Raw genomic sequence first — 17,809 nt, 5'->3', positions numbered from 1 at the left:
TGAGTCCTGAGTCCTGGGTCCTGGGTCCTGGGTCCTGAGTCCTGAGTCCTGAGTCCTGGGTCCTGGGTCCTGGGTCCTGAGTCCTGTGTCCTGGGTCCTGGGTCCTGAGTACTGGGTCCTGGGTCCTGAGTCCTGGGTCCTGGGTCCTGAGTCCTGAGTCCTGGGTCCTGGGTCCTGGGTCCTGTGTCCTGGGTCCTGGGTCCTGGGTCCTGGGTCCTGAGTCCTGAGTCCTGAGTCCTGGGTCCTGGGTCCTGGGTCCTGGGTCCTTAGTCCTGGGTCCTGGGTCCTGAGTCCTGAATCTGGTCTCTGTACAGGACTGCATGGCGACACACAGCTGCAACCTGGTGATTCGGTTCACTGACGACAACCAGCCTGAAGAGGAGAGAAAGACAAACTGACACAACTTCTCTCAACATCCAGGAGACCAAAGACCTGATCAGGGACTACAGGAAGGACCAGCAGGCTCCAGGACCACTTTCTCCAGCAGACCAGCAGGCTCCAGGACCACAGACTCTGACGGCCTGCAGCCTTCCTGATGTCAGTCACACATATAGATATTTATTGATACATGGTAGGCAGGACACATACATACAGTACAGTCAGATGGTCTTTATACTCTTATTTCTTTAACGGTTGTAAATATTTGTATTTATTGTTGATGTGAAACCTGTTTGTCGTCTTATATTCTGTAACGTAACAATAAAGAATCACCGCAGACTCCTTCAGCTCCTGCTTGTTGTGATCTTCAGTCTGAGGTCATGTGATCGACGCGGCCCGTCGAGGATTTTCCAGCTCGTCACCCTGAAAAGCAGTTTGTTGCTTTAGTTGTTGTTTAGGACGATCGTCCTGCTGAGTGAAGAGTGTTGATGCTGCTGTAAACTCCACATTCGTCCTGTTGCTGCTGTCAGCAGTGAAACCGTCAGGAAATGTCAGAATAACGTTTATATAACTTATATAAATCCGACACTTTCCTCTTTCATCGTTTGTTTCCTGTTTGTTGCAGAACTGCTGCTTTTCCTTCTGATCATTATGATAAACTGTGTTTCTATCTGCAGCTCAGTGACGTTCACAGAGCTGAAATATAAACAACACAATCACATAAATACAATAAAAGAATCATAAAGATTAAAGTATTGATACGGCTTCAAATACTGAGAATGATTCACTGATCAATTTATTGGAACATCTGTTCAATAACCTGATAAAACATCTGATATTGATTATAGTTCATGAAACAGTTTCTGTCGTCAGGAAGGAGATAAATGATGATGATGATGATGATGATGATGATGATGATGATGTTTTATATTAATGTTCAGCAGAGAAGTTTTAATAAACAAAGTTTTAATAAAAAAAGTTTTAATAAAACAAAGTTTTAATAAAACAAAGTTTTAATAAAACAAAGTTTTAATAAAATAAAGTTTTAATAAAACAAAGTTTTAATAAACAAAGTTTTAATAAAATAAAGTTTTAATAAATAAAGTTTTAATAAAACTATGGTGACTTCTCATCAGCTGTTGGAACAAAATAAAGTCAGATTCACTAAAACTTCACAGTTTTAAGAGTTTATTGATTACTGATCGAGTCCGTCTGCAGCTGTCTGAGTCTACCTGGTCACTGATGACATCACATGATCTCTGCTCTGTGATTGGCTGAGCTGTGTGTAAGAGCTCAGCTGCTGCTGACTTTCTGTCAGTCGCTCAGAGTCTGTCAGAGAGTTTCAGAGAGTTTCAGCTGATGAAGATGAAGGTGATGAAGGTGATGAAGGTGTGGGAGCTGCTCCTCATCCTCTCCTGTGTCTCAGCAGACAGTAAGTGTTTGACTCTTTAAACTCATTTCAGCTCTGATACACTGAGACAAACACAGACAGATTAAACATCAGTGTTTCTGTTTTCTCTTCAGTTATACATGAAGATCTTAATATCGCCGGCTGTTCAGAGTCTGATGGAGAGTTCATGTACGCACTGGATGGTGAAGAGTTGTATTACGCCGACTTCACCAACAAGAGAGGAGTTTACCCTACGCCTGACTTTATAGATCCTATCAGCTACGGGGACGACATTTTCCAGTTCTCTCAGGGTGAACTGGAAACCTGCAAACAGAACCTGAAAGTAGATCGACAGGCCTATAAGGACATACCACTGAAGTTCGGTAAGACAAATATCACACTCAGATATTCTGGTTCTTTTATTGGTATTTAAAGTACAGATCAGCAGTGATAGTAAATGTTCATGATGTTTAAATAATATTTCATTGATCATTTGATCTCTACTGGTAAAACAGCGTCTGATCAATCACACTTTAGATCACATGACCTGTCGGGTCCAACTGACTCGATTTCTCTTTTATATTAAATCTGATCAAAGAAATTCAGATTTATGAAACTAAACATCTCTTTAACTGCATTTAACTTCCTGGTTTGTTTATAATTATTATAAACTGAAACTCATCATGAGAGAAAACAAATAATTATAAATATTTATTAAAATTTATTTATATTTCTCAGATTCATTCACTTTGAATCCATAAATTAATCTAATTGATTTATTGATTTCTGCACTCAGAGGGAAAAAAGACATTAAATAATGAAGAAATATTTAAGATTCCTGAATTAAAAGAACATTTTAGATTTGAATGAAAACAAATGTTCACATATTAGATCATGTCAACATGTTAATAATCAACCCTGTTAACCTCTCAATAGAAACACTTCTGGTACCACAGTGGATATTATATTATTACCTGAGAAACAGTTTGTACATATCACAGTCCCTCTTTAAAACTTCTTCTCCTTCATGGTGGCTCTTTGTCAGAGTTTATGTCTCAGTAAACAAACATCAGAGTGATGTTGATAGTCTGGCTGTTAGCCACTATCAGGCTAGTAGCGCTAGCAGTAACGTTAGCTTGATTATCTGCTTGTCTGACTCTCTGGCTCCTTGTGTTTTAATGCTCCTGATCTGTACTTTCTCTCCATTTTACCTCTTAGTTAGATTAAAAAACGCATCACGTTGATGATTAACTTGACAGTGTGTGACAACATGCTGCATTCATGTTCACACAGCTTTTAAAACTCCTGGTAGCCAAACAGAGTGGCGGGGCCCGGTTAGGGGGGCACTAAGGGGGTGGAATCAACGACAAAACAAACAGGCCACAGCGCCCCTGCTGGTGCTGTTTGCTGTATGAGACAGAACCTCTTATCAGGGGTGGAGACTCGTCTCTGGTCTGCAGAGACACAGACCCGGGGTCTCATTTATAAAACAGTGAGTAGGATCCACACTAAAAGTGCACATGTGCCAAAAAATAATCAGATTTATAAAACCGTGTGTACACAGATGCACATATATTTCCCTTCATAGATCATAGTGGAAATGTGCGCGTGGATCAGCCTCATGTCCCGCCTCCTTCAATGCACCAATCAGTCTCTTTGTCTTTAGACACCCGACCAATCAGTGTCGAGAGTCAGCGTATCGGACCCGCCCTCGTCACTTGTGCTCAGCAGCAGCAGAGGAGGGACCACAGCAGCCATGAACAGACTTTTACCGTTTTATTTCCACGTTTTCAGACGTCTTGAACTTATGTGTGTAACCAAAACAAGCATAAACAACTTATGGTAAAGTCAGACATCTCTGGTTAAATGTTACCCTGCAGCGGGCCAGCTCCCAGTTAACCAGTATGAGTCGTTTTTACACCACACACTCAATATCTACTGTACAATAAACACTGTATTGGTTGATGTTGACATACAGGTGTTTCTCTAACTGACACAGTGAGTGCAGGTGGTGAAGATGTGGCGGTGAGTGTGTGTGGCAGCCACCGCGGTGTCTCCAGTGTCTCTGCGCTTAACAACACACATAAACTACACGGGAACTAAACTCATACCTGCTGATATATGCACAGTATAACCAAACATTAAACATCTATCAACACTCTGTCCTGCTAATATGTTTTAGTTATGTTTGTTTAAGTTATTGATGTCATCTTGGATTTCTACAATGGATGATGATAATTTCATCAGTTAGTTAACGTGTCTGAGGTGAAAATGAATCAGTATATTCACACTGAGCTCCTATCAGAGAAAGGAAAGCCTTTACTGACTGTACTGATTAAATTAAAATAAAGATATAAAAATAAAGATAAAATCTTGTGATTAAATGTGTTTATAGTTTATAAATTAATAACAAATGAGAAAAACAAACAGCTTCTGTGTTTCTGAGTCTGACTGATAAATAACGTTCAGCAGGAATGAAACAAACTTCATATTTAAACACGTCAGTGTGAAAGTTTTGCTGATTGTTGATGTTTATGAATCTATAGATTAAAGTCTGTGATTATTTCAGCAACTGTTGAGTCTGAGTTACAGTTTTATACTTTATTAAACTGTTATTAAAAATGACATAAACAATGTAAAACAGCAATAAATAAAAGTTTATTGTCAGATACATTAAAAACATTTAATGTACTTTTCTGCTATAAATATATTTTCATACATTTAATCAGGTCAACACTCCACTGGGAGCTGATTTAACCTCTAACCAGGTTCAGCATCACCTGATGAATACAGTTAAATGTTCCTGGATGGTTGATCCAGTGTTCTGGGTCAACAGTCTGATCAATAAACGATCATATTGGAGATATGATCAACATTAATGTGCAGCTAAACAAGAGGCTGTTCTATAAGACAATACTTCACTGTATACAGTACATATTACTATTACAATACTATATACTGTATATATACAGTAGTATTACAATACTATATATACACCGTAGTATTATAATATATAATATATAATATATAATATATGCTGATTCAAATCTGGCTGTAAAATATTAACAACAGTTATTGAACCAATAGTAGTTAAATATAAATCATCAAACAGAATCAAGTTTTAGGAAAAACATCCACTGAATTCTGTAAAACTGTATAAAAATTAGAGAAGCCTGAACACACAGAATTATATCTGCTGCCTCTGAACATTATCAACAACTATGAGTCAGGTGACCTTCACTCACTTTACTAGAGAGCTTAAAGTCAGGAAGGACTCAGTGACATCACACCATCGACTGTCACAAACACTGAGGAGCATCAAATAACTTCACAGTCACAAAGGAAACTAACCTACCTGGCATGAAACGACCAAAACACAAACTCAGTGGTTATTTGGTGTTAATATGCAGGTGTGTACTCTAACCCTAACCCAGCACTAACTGATCAGAAGCTGAAAACATTGACGATGTTCAGATCAGTGATCGATACAGAAACAGATCGACGCAGACAAACATGGCTGCCAACAGAAGGAAGGCTGTTCTCACTGTGATCTGACAGAGCTTCACTGTCTCAGAGGGAACTAAATATTCATTAACAAGCAGCATCATCTGTCCAGAAATCCTCCACCAACAATCATCCTACATGTTGGTAGAAAGCAGCTAAACGTTTATCTGCCTGCAACTAAGAGAAAAGTCTCCTCATTTATTCTGCTGTGTTCAATCTTTCTATTGTTGGGCTTCAACCAACAAAGAAGGCCTACATGTAACCTGTGAAGCGAAACCACGAGGTGCCTCGTTTCCTTTGTTCCCCCTGAGACAAAGGAACAGCGCCAAAAGGCTGCTCACAAACTCCATATCCCAAAATGCACCAATTTCACACCTAAGTGCTAAACAGGAAACAGTCTCAACAAACAGTCTCTCAGTGGCAGAGACGCTCCACAGAGGAGCGTCATGATGACACAGCCGTGAACAACGGCAACTCACTTTCTCCTTCACAGTGGCACAAACACAGCGGTAGTCCCGAGCGGGACAAACACTAAACAGTCTAACGTGGTGAACACGACTAACAGGCAGCAAACTTTAAATACTCCTCAGAGTAAAGCAGAGCAAAATGGACTCAGCGGTCCGTCAACTAACACAACAAACAATAGCAATAAAACTAAAAAGCTAAAGTTTAACAACAGCACTGATGCTGAAACTAACACACAAACTAACACTGCCTCTGTCCAGACTTAAACCTCTTACTTGGTCGCTTCAGAAAGCGAGCAGAGTGTGTGTTCAGTCCATCTTTCGGTCCGGCTCTGTTCATCGGTTCAGATGCTGACGGTGGACGTCCTCCTGCTGTCTGCAAGGTTTTACAGCAAGCTGGTCCTCAGTGGCGGAGAAAACAGCAGTCGACTCAGTTGAAGAAGAGCGGGGCAGAGAAGTTCTGTGTCTTCCTGAAGAAACTCTGTTTCTTCCTTCTGCAGGAGGTCAGAGCGAAGGGCCGGTGATGTCACGGCTGTGTCATCATGACTTCCTCTGTGCAGGAGCGTCTCTGCCAATGAGAGACTGTTTGTTGAGACCGTTTCCTGTTTAGCATCTAGGTGCAAGTGAACAGTGCATGTTGGGATATGGAGTCCGAGATGGACTCTCTTTGTTCTCAACTGGGCGCCGTTTCCTGTTATCAGACCTTGTGAGTTGGATGCAGACCTGCTTTGTCTCATGGAGTATGAAGCCCAACAACTGTTTGATTAATACAGCATGTGTGTTTGGAGCAGAACGCATCACATCTGCATTTAAAACAGGCTGAAACCTGCAGGAAATCTGACTCTGACGATTGATTAAACTGATTCTGATCATCCTTCAGGGATTTAGTCAACTCAGTGATCAGATTGAAGTTCAGGTTTGTTGTTGTTGCATCTCCAGAGTTCAGCCATGAAGTTGGTGAATAAAATATCAAAACCAAAAGGACTGAAACTAAAACTATGAAAAATAAGAAGAAATTACGGTTGTAAATATTAGAATTTATTTTCCTTTAAGTGCCGAACTAAACCCGAGGATACCCTGCATTTATGTACAAGGATTAAAAGTGAATATTTATTTAGTATTTTTTAAAATTTGTATTAAAGAATGTGCTTATATGTTTGATTTTTATTCTATAATACATGACTCTGTAGTTAATGCATCTATATTGTACTGAACTCTGTTGCTCCACAGATCCTCCTTCCAGTCCGATAATCTACCCGAAAGACGACGTGGAGTTCGGAGTCCAGAACACGCTGATCTGTCATGTGACCGGTTTCTATCCTGCTCCTGTTGAAGTCTCCTGGACCAAGAACGGACAGAAGGTGACTGAAGGAACCAGCATCAATGTTCCCTTCCCCAACACAGACGGTTCCTTCAGACAGTCCTCCAGACTGGAGTTCATCCCACAGCAGGGAGACATCTACAGCTGTAGAGTGACTCACCCAGCACTGACCGAACCACTGACCAGGATGTGGGGTGAGAAACTATTTACATCTACAGTTAACTGAACAAACTGCAGCTGATCACTGAGATAACTGACCAAACTACAGCTAATCAGTTAGATAACTGACCAAACTACAGCTAATCAGTGAGATAACTGACCAAACTACAGCTAATCACTGAGATAACTGACCAAACTACAGCTAATCACAGAGATAACTGACCAAACTACAGCTAATCAGTTAGATAACTGATCAAACTACAGCTAATCAGTGAGATAACTGACCAAACTACAGCTAATCACTGAGATAACTGACCAAACTACAGCTAATCACAGAGATAACTGACCAAACTACAGCTAATCAGTTAGATAACTGATCAAACTACAGCTAATCACTGAGATAACTGACCAAACTACAGCTAATCAGTGAGATAACTGACCAAACTACAGCTAATCACTGAGATAACTGACCAAACTACAGCTAATCAGTGAGATAACTGACCAAACTACAGTTGATCAGTGAGATAACTGACCAAACTACAGCTGATCAGTTAGATAACTGACCAAACTACAGTTGATCAGTGAGATAACTGACCAAACTACAGCTGATCAGTGAGATAACTGACCAAACTACAGCTAATCAGTGAGATAACTGACCAAACTACAGTTGATCAGTGAGATAACTGACCAAACTACAGTTGATCAGTGAGATAACTGACCAAACTACAGCTAATCAGTGAGATAACTGACCAAACTACAGCTGATCAGTGAGATAACTGACCAAACTACAGCTGATCAGTGAGATAACTGACCAAACTACAGCTGATCAGTGAGATAACTGACCAAACTACAGCTAATCAGTGAGATAACTGACCAAACTACAGCTGATCAGTTAGATAACTGACCAAACTACAGTTAATCAGTGAGATAACTGACCAAACTACAGCTAATCAGTGAGATAACTGACCAAACTACAGCTAATCAGTGAGATAACTGACCAAACTACAGTTGATCAGTGAGATAACTGACCAAACTACAGTTGATCAGTGAGATAACTGACCAAACTACAGCTGATCAGTGAGATAACTGACCAAACTACAGCTGATCAGTGAGATAACTGACCAAACTACAGCTAATCAGAGAGATAACTGACCAAACTACAGCTAATCAGTGAGATAACTGACCAAACTACAGCTAATCAGAGAGATAACTGACCAAACTACAGCTAATCACTGAGATAACTGACCAAACTACAGCTGATCAGTGAGATAACTGACCAAACTACAGCTGATCACTGAGATAACTGACCAAACTACAGCTGATCAGTGAGATAACTGACCAAACTACAGCTAATCACTGAGATAACTGACCAAACTACAGCTGATCAGTGAGATAACTGACCAAACTACAGCTAATCACTGAGATAACTGACCAAACTACAGCTAATCACTGAGATAACTGACCAAACTACAGCTGATCACTGAGATAACTGACCAAACTACAGTTAATCAGTGAGATAACTGACCAAACTACAGTTAATCAGTGAGATAACTGACCAAACTACAGTTGATCAGTGAGATAACTGACCAAACTACAGTTAATCAGTTAGATAACTGACCAAACTACAGTTGATCAGTGAGATAACTGACCAAACTACAGTTGATCAGTGAGATAACTGACCAAACTACAGCTGATCACTGAGATAACTGACCAAACTACAGCTAATCAGAGAGATAACTGACCAAACTACAGCTAATCACTGAGATAACTGACCAAACTACAGCTAATCACTGAGATAACTGACCAAACTACAGCCAATCAGTGAGATAACTGACCAAACTACAGCTAATCAGAGAGTTAACTGACCAAACTACAGCTAATCAGTGAGATAACTGACCAAACTACAGTTAATCAGTGAGATAACTGACCAAACTACAGTTAATCAGTGAGATAAGTGACAAAACTACAGTTGATCAGTGAGATAACTGACCAAACTACAGTTAATCAGTGAGATAACTGACCAAACTACAGTTAATCAGTGAGATAACTGACCAAACTACAGTTAATCAGTGAGATAACTGACCAAACTACAGTTGATCAGTGAGATAACTGACCAAACTACAGCTGATCACTGAGATAACTGACCAAACTACAGTTAATCAGTGAGATAACTGACCAAACTACAGTTAATCAGTGAGATAACTGACCAAACTACAGCTGATCAGTGAGATAACTGACCAAACTACAGCTAATCAGAGAGATAACTGACCAAACTACAGCTAATCAGTTAGATAACTGACCAAACTACAGCTAATCACTGAGATAACTGACCAAACTACAGCTAATCAGAGAGATAACTGACCAAACTACAGCTAATCAGAGAGATAACTGACCAAACTACAGCTAATCAGTGAGATAACTGACCAAACTACAGTTAATCAGTGAGATAACTGACCAAACTACAGCTAATCAGTGAGATAACTGACCAAACTACAGTTAATCAGTGAGATAACTGACCAAACTACAGCTGATCACTGAGATAACTGACCAAACTACAGTTAATCAGTGAGATAACTGACCAAACTACAGCTGATCAGTGAGATAACTGACCAAACTACAGCTGATCAGTGAGATAACTGACCAAACTACAGCTAATCAGTGAGATAACTGACCAAACTACAGCTAATCAGTGAGATAACTGACCAAACTACAGCTAATCACTGAGATAACTGACCAAACTACAGCTGATCACTGAGATAACTGACCAAACTACAGCTGATCAGTGAGATAACTGACCAAACTACAGCTGATCAGTGAGATAACTGACCAAACTACAGCTAATCAGTGAGATAAATGACCAAACTACAGTTGATCAGTGAGATAACTGACCAAACTACAGCTGATCAGTGAGATAACTGACCAAACTACAGCTAATCAGTGAGATAACTGACCAAACTACAGCTAATCACTGAGATAACTGACCAAACTACAGCTGATCACTGAGATAACTGACCAAACTACAGCTGATCAGTGAGATAACTGACTAAACTACAGCTGATCAGTGAGATAACTGACCAAACTACAGCTAATCAGTGAGATAACTGACCAAACTACAGCTGATCACTGAGATAACTGACCAAACTACAGTTAATCAGTGAGATAACTGACCAAACTACAGCTGATCAGTGAGATAACTGACCAAACTACAGCTAATCAGAGAGATAACTGACCAAACTACAGCTAATCAGAGAGATAACTGACCAAACTACAGCTAATCAGTGAGATAACTGACCAAACTACAGTTAATCAGTGAGATAACTGACCAAACTACAGCTAATCAGTGAGATAACTGACCAAACTACAGTTAAGCAGTGAGATAACTGACCAAACTACAGTTAATCAGTGAGATAACTGACCAAACTACAGTTGATCAGTGAGATAACTGACCAAACTACAGCTGATCACTGAGATAACTGACCAAACTACAGTTAATCAGTGAGATAACTGACCAAACTACAGTTAATCAGTGAGATAACTGACCAAACTACAGCTAATCAGTGAGATAACTGACCAAACTACAGCTAATCAGAGAGATAACTGACCAAACTACAGCTAATCAGAGAGATAACTGACCAAACTACAGTTAATCAGTGAGATAACTGACCAAACTACAGTTAATCAGTGAGATAACTGACCAAACTACAGTTGATCAGTGAGATAACTGACCAAACTACAGCTGATCACTGAGATAACTGACCAAACTACAGTTAATCAGTGAGATAACTGACCAAACTACAGTTAATCAGTGAGATAACTGACCAAACTACAGCTGATCAGTGAGATAACTGACCAAACTACAGCTAATCAGAGAGATAACTGACCAAACTACAGCTAATCAGTTAGATAACTGACCAAACTACAGCTAATCACTGAGATAACTGACCAAACTACAGCTAATCAGAGAGTTAACTGACCAAACTACAGCTAATCACTGAGATAACTGACCAAACTACAGCTAATCACTGAGATAACTGACCAAACTACAGCTAATCAGAGAGTTAACTGACCAAACTACAGCTAATCAGTGAGATAACTGACCAAACTACAGTTAATCAGTGAGATAACTGACCAAACTACAGTTGATCAGTGAGATAACTGACCAAACTACAGTTAATCAGTGAGATAACTGACCAAACTACAGTTAATCAGTGAGATAACTGACCAAACTACAGTTAATCAGTGAGATAACTGACCAAACTACAGTTGATCAGTGAGATAACTGACCAAACTACAGCTGATCACTGAGATAACTGACCAAACTACAGTTAATCAGTGAGATAACTGACCAAACTACAGCTGATCAGTGAGATAACTGACCAAACTACAGCTAATCAGAGATAACTGACCAAACTACAGCTAATCAGTTAGATAACTGACCAAACTACAGCTAATCACTGAGATAACTGACCAAACTACAGCTAATCAGAGAGTTAACTGACCAAACTACAGCTAATCAGTGAGATAACTGACCAAACTACAGTTAATCAGTGAGATAACTGACCAAACTACAGTTGATCACTGAGATAACTGACCAAACTACAGCTGATCACTGAGATAACTGACCAAACTACAGTTAATCAGTGAGATAACTGACCAAACTACAGTTAATCAGTGAGATAACTGACCAAACTACAGCTGATCAGTGAGATAACTGACCAAACTACAGCTAATCAGAGAGATAACTGACCAAACTACAGCTAATCAGAGAGATAACTGACCAAACTACAGCTAATCAGTTAGATAACTGACCAAACTACAGCTAATCACTGAGATAACTGACCAAACTACAGCTAATCACTGAGATAACTGACCAAACTACAGCTAATCAGAGAGTTAACTGACCAAACTACAGCTAATCAGTGAGATAACTGACCAAACTACAGTTAATCAGTGAGATAACTGACCAAACTACAGTTGATCACTGAGATAACTGACCAAACTACAGCTAATCAGTGAGATAACTGACCAAACTACAGTTGATCAGTGAGATAACTGACCAAACTACAGCTAATCAGTGAGATAACTGACCAAACTACAGTTAATCAGTGAGATAACTGACCAAACTACAGTTGATCAGTGAGATAACTGACCAAACTACAGCTGATCACTGAGATAACTGACCAAACTACAGTTAATCAGTGAGATAACTGACCAAACTACAGTTAATCAGTGAGATAACTGACCAAACTACAGTTAATCAGTGAGATAACTGACCAAACTACAGTTAATCAGTTAGATAACTGACCAAACTACAGCTGATCAGTGAGATAACTGACCAAACTACAGCTAATCACTGAGATAACTGACCAAACTACAGCTGATCACTGAGATAACTGACCAAACTACAGCTGATCACTGAGATAACTGACCAAACTACAGTTAATCAGTGAGATAACTGACCAAACTATAGTTAATCAGTGAGATAACTGACCAAACTACAGTTGATCAGTGAGATAACTGACCAAACTACAGTTGATCAGTGAGATAACTGACCAAACTACAGTTAATCAGTGAGATAACTGACCAAACTACAGTTGATCAGTGAGATAACTGACCAAACTACAGTTGATCAGTGAGATAACTGACCAAACTACAGTTGATCAGTGAGATAACTGACCAAACTACAGCTGGTCAGAGAGATAACTGACCAAACTACAGCTGGTCAGAGAGATAACTGACCAAACTACAGCTGATCAGAGAGATAACTGACCAAACTACAGCTAATCAGTTAGATAACTGACCAAACTACAGCTAATCAGAGAGATAACTGACCAAACTACAGCTAATCAGAGAGATAACTGACCAAACTACAGCTAATCAGTGAGATAACTGACCAAACTACAGTTAATCAGTGAGATAACTGACCAAACTACAGTTGATCAGTGAGATAACTGACCAAACTACAGTTGATCAGTGAGATAACTGACCAAACTACAGTTGATCAGTGAGATAACTGACCAAACTACAGTTAATCAGTGAGATAACTGACCAAACTACAGTTGATCAGTGAGATAACTGACCAAACTACAGTTAATCAGTGAGATAACTGACCAAACTACAGCTGATCAGTTAGATAACTGACCAAACTACAGCTAATCAGTTAGATAACTGACCAAACTACAGCTAATCAGAGATAACTGACCAAACTACAGCTAATCAGTTAGATAACTGACCAAACTACAGCTAATCAGAGATAACTGACCAAACTACAGCTAATCAGTTAGATAACTGACCAAACTACAGCTAATGGCAATATGTAACAAAAGAACTCAACAATAACAGAAACCACTTAATGAAACTAAAGGTTAATAATATGAACTAAAATAAAACAACCTAAACATTTGTATAAACAAGTCAGACACAAGAAAAACAAAAACTAAACTAAACAGCAGGAAGTCAGTATCTACGAAAAGAAAACGGGTTGAATTAATTATATTATATTATTTATTTAATATATATAATAATATTTAGGCAGAAGATCAACACGTGCGAGCTGGTTGCTAGGTAACAGGACTTATAGTAAATTAAACACAGCAGCGCTGCCTCGACTCACAAACTGAAGCTACCAGAGTGTTGTATTCATACCAGGACGTCTCAGCACTGCTTATATATCAGACCAACAAGTTGACAACAAGGAAGTAGGCGGTGCTAAAGACTATCTAGCCCTACGGCAGCCTGGGAGGGACATTTACTGGCTACATTCAGTAAACATTTTAAATGTAGTTCATGTTCACTGACTAACATTAATCCTTCCTGCCAACACACAGACTGTAGCAGACTGTTACTGAGAGAAGAACAACATCTGTATTTACAGTCACCAACATGATGACTGTGATGCTTCATAAAGTCCGACATTAAACCGCAGCAACACAGAGCAACGTGTGATGTGTGAAACTGGTTTCTAGTCTTTATATTGTGGTTTTATTCCTGCAGATGTGGAGGAGCATCAGCCAGGTGTTGGACCTGCGGTGTTTTGTGGACTGGGTCTGACTGTCGGTCTGCTCGGCGTGGCGGCTGGAACCTTCTTCCTCATCAAAGGAAACGAGTGCAGCTGATTGGCTGGGGCTGATGATGTCATCGTTAGCAGCTGCTGCCTGACGTGTTTTTCTTCATTTAAAGCTTGAACCTGTTTGTCTGCGTTCTGTATAATAAACATAAATATAACGTTTCTGATCTTTGACAAACTGCTGCAGCTTCAACATAAACCCTCTGATTTCTCTGCAGCACGTTCACTCTGAATCTATAACATTATTAATATCTGATTGATTTCATGCTCAACTGTTTTTATCAAATAATCATCTTATGAACATGTACTCTCATGAATTACTTTAATGTGAACAAGGGTCACAAATAAAGATGAAAAATCAGTGTATTGATACATAAATATATCATGATCAATAAAGCGATGAACTCTGATCTGTGTGATAGTTTTTTATTGTTTTTCATTATTTGTCAGATTGTTGCTGTTTTGGACTCTTTTGAAAGGGATTTCCTGGATCAATCGAGGTTAAATCATCTTTAATGTATCTGCCTAATGATGGTTTCCTCTGAAGCTTCCTGTGAAGTTTCCTTTACAACAATCAGACGTTTCTCGTTACATTCAGGGTCAGAAAATGAAGATGTGCAAATGTTCACTGTGGTTGTTTATGAGTCTGGAAACCAGGATTGATGCTGGTACTGAAGCTACAGACACAATCTGAGAGCTGACGAGAGTTCAGCAGCAGGATTTATATATATATATATATATATATATATATATATATATATTATATGAGACCACTGAGCTCAGAAAAGAAATGATATGATCTTGATAACAAAATAACCAAACTAAAAAGTCAAAAGGTCAAAGGGTAAAAACAACACTTTAATAACATGAAATATTTGATAACAAGCGACAAAAACATAAGAAACTAATTAGAATAATTAGGACCCAAACTTAGAGAAGGTCAACTAATCAATAAAGAAACTAAAGCTTCAACTTAACACAACATAACCAAACAGATCCAACCTGTGGTTTTACTGGTTCCCAGACGTCAGCTGACCAGGAAGAAGCCTGAGAACCAGTTCCCAACCACATGATAAATACACACACATAGAGCAGAGGATTATGGGTACTATCTTACACCCGGCGCATAGCGGCGCTTAGTGCAACACAAGTGTCTCTGCTGGTTTAACACTGATGCAGTTGTCATTTTCCCGTCCAGCTCCCTCGTTGTTTAAACAGCTAATAACTGTTATAACAGCAATCTGCCAAGCTGCAAACACACCTGGCTTTTAATGGGAATGAAAGATGACTCTGATTGGTTTATTGCATGTTACGCCCAGAACACACCGATGATTAATTAAGAGAATAAGTAGAACCCTTATGAACCGCCTGGTGCTGCAAACATTTTATTCACTGTTAAACTAGCAGAAGTGGATTTGGACTCATCCTAAATGTACTTGTGCTTAGATCTTACAGAGCCTAACTTTCCTAACTTACAAAGCCCTTAATGGTCAGACACCATCATATCTTAAAGAGCTCATTGTACCGTATTATCCCACTAGAACACTGCACTCCCAGTATGCAGCTTACTGGTGGTTCCTACAGTCTTTAAAAGTAGAATGGGAGGCAGAGCCTTCAGCTATCAGGCTCCTCTTCTATGGAACCATCTACCGGATTCAGTCCGGGGTGCAGACACCCTCTCTATGTTTAAGAGTAGGCTTAAAACTTTCCTTTTTGATAAAGCTTATAGTTAGGGCCGACCAGGCTCGCCTTGGATCAGCCCTTAGTTATGCTGCTATAGGCCTAGACTGCTGGGGGACTTCCCATGATGCACTGAGCTCCTCTCTCCTCCTCCTCCTCTCCATCTGTATGCATTCATGTAACATCAATGCATGTCACTAACTTTGCTTCTTCCCCGGAGTTTTTTGTGCTTTCTCATCTCACAGGAAAACCTGACTCCCGGGCCGAACCTTCGCGGTCCTTCACAGTCCTGATGGCATCCTTCCCTGGCTGCTGCTGCTTGTGCTTGTTGTTGTCATTGTTTTTCTTCTGTCCCCCCTCCCCCTTTCCCTCTCTCTTTCTCTCTCTCAACCCAACCGGTCAAAGCAGATGGCCGCCCACCAAGAGCCGGGGTCTGCTTGAGGTTTCTACCCGTTAAAGGGGAGTTTTTCCTTCCCGCTGTCGCCAAGTGCTGCTCATGGGGGAACTGTTGGGTCTCTGTAAATTAAAGAGTTCGGTCTTGACCTGCTCTATGTGAAAAGTGCCTTGAGATGACTTCTGTTGTGATATGGCGCTATATAAATAAATATTGATTGATTGATTGATTGATCATTAAAACAGGCCCAATGTGTCATTTATTGAAAATGGGAGTTAAAATGTGACCAAATATAAAGAAATACTAACACTGGTGGACAGCAGCTGATGTAGCTGCCACAGACTGATACTCAAAATATTACTAATAAAATGATGATCTTCATATCATTGATCAGGTCTATTAATACAACCAGGAATCAATAAATATGTTCATGGGAAACAGAAAGGACATTAAGTGATGTAATAAAACATTAGTCACCAGAGAGACGGAGCAGCAGATCAGGTTGAATAGAGGTGTCCTGACCTTTCACCTCTTCCCAGGAGACTTAACAACCAATCACACCTGACCTCAGGTGACCTCCAACCACTCTAATGACAACATGTTGTTACAGCAGCACTAACGAACCAGGTGGAATCAGTGACCTTGATAACGACCCACAGAGGTTAAATACCTGCGACTCTTCATCAGTCAGTTAGAAGTGAAGAAGCTTCCTGGATGAGAGAAGAAACATCTTCAAACAAGTCCAGTTGCCTTCGATTCAGACCTGCTGGGATTTTAGTTTCTGCCCAACAAATAAAAAGACAGTTACATCTGATTGACAAGAGCCGAGACACTGTTTACATAAAAGTTGGTAAACTCTTCAAGTAAAGGCGTGGACTGCCCGTCCACCTCATGAACTTAACACTGGAATATTAAACTCAGGTCAAACTGCTTTTTAGCAGACGTGTTCATGTTTGAAATACAGATGTTTGAGCGTCAGTTTCTCCTTCTAATGAACATCAGGTCTGATCTGGTTTTGGTTCAATAAACCTCCATCTGGACCCGACTGTAAAAACACTTCAAATACGTCTCAGAGTTTCTCTCTGAAAAACAGATGAGCACTTCTTTCATACAGAAATGTTTCTCTTTGATTGTTTGAGATCAGACGTCCTGAAGAAACGTTTTCTCCACGTAGAATAAACGTCTTTGAGTATTTTAAGTTTCTAACAGTAAAGACATGATGTAGTTTGATCTGGATTAATAAGAGTTATGAAGGTTCATTATTGAGTCATAAATCTTCATTCTTTTGTTCATTCATGTTTCATGTGAGCAGAGCATCATCTCGTCTCAGAGAGTTTAGAGTTTAGAGCTGAACTCTCTGAGTTTGAACAGCAGCAGAAACAAAACGATGCAGAAATAAAGCTGCTGGTTAAATTTATTTTATGTTTGTTTGTATGTTTGTAACTCTGTTGGT

At 39.6% G+C, this 17,809-nt stretch overlaps 1 protein-coding gene across 1 annotated transcript; it reads left to right on the top strand.

The window, feature by feature from the left end:
- The first annotated feature begins 1,677 nt into the window (after positions 1-1,677).
- LOC122973629 (RLA class II histocompatibility antigen, DP alpha-1 chain-like) lies at positions 1,678-14,692 on the top strand. The gene is made up of 4 exons (XM_044341309.1): positions 1,678-1,810; positions 1,903-2,151; positions 6,967-7,251; positions 14,210-14,692. Exons 1-4 carry the CDS (start codon positions 1,738-1,740, stop codon positions 14,329-14,331), a joined length of 729 nt encoding a protein of 242 aa, XP_044197244.1. The 5' UTR covers positions 1,678-1,737; the 3' UTR covers positions 14,332-14,692.
- The last annotated feature ends 3,117 nt before the right edge of the window (positions 14,693-17,809 follow it).

Source organism: Thunnus albacares, chromosome 22 (genome assembly GCF_914725855.1).
Source record: "Thunnus albacares chromosome 22, fThuAlb1.1, whole genome shotgun sequence".
Taxonomy (NCBI): Eukaryota; Metazoa; Chordata; class Actinopteri; order Scombriformes; family Scombridae; genus Thunnus; species Thunnus albacares.
Note: the sequence above shows the minus strand (reverse complement) of the source record. Positions and strands in the feature narration are given on the sequence as shown.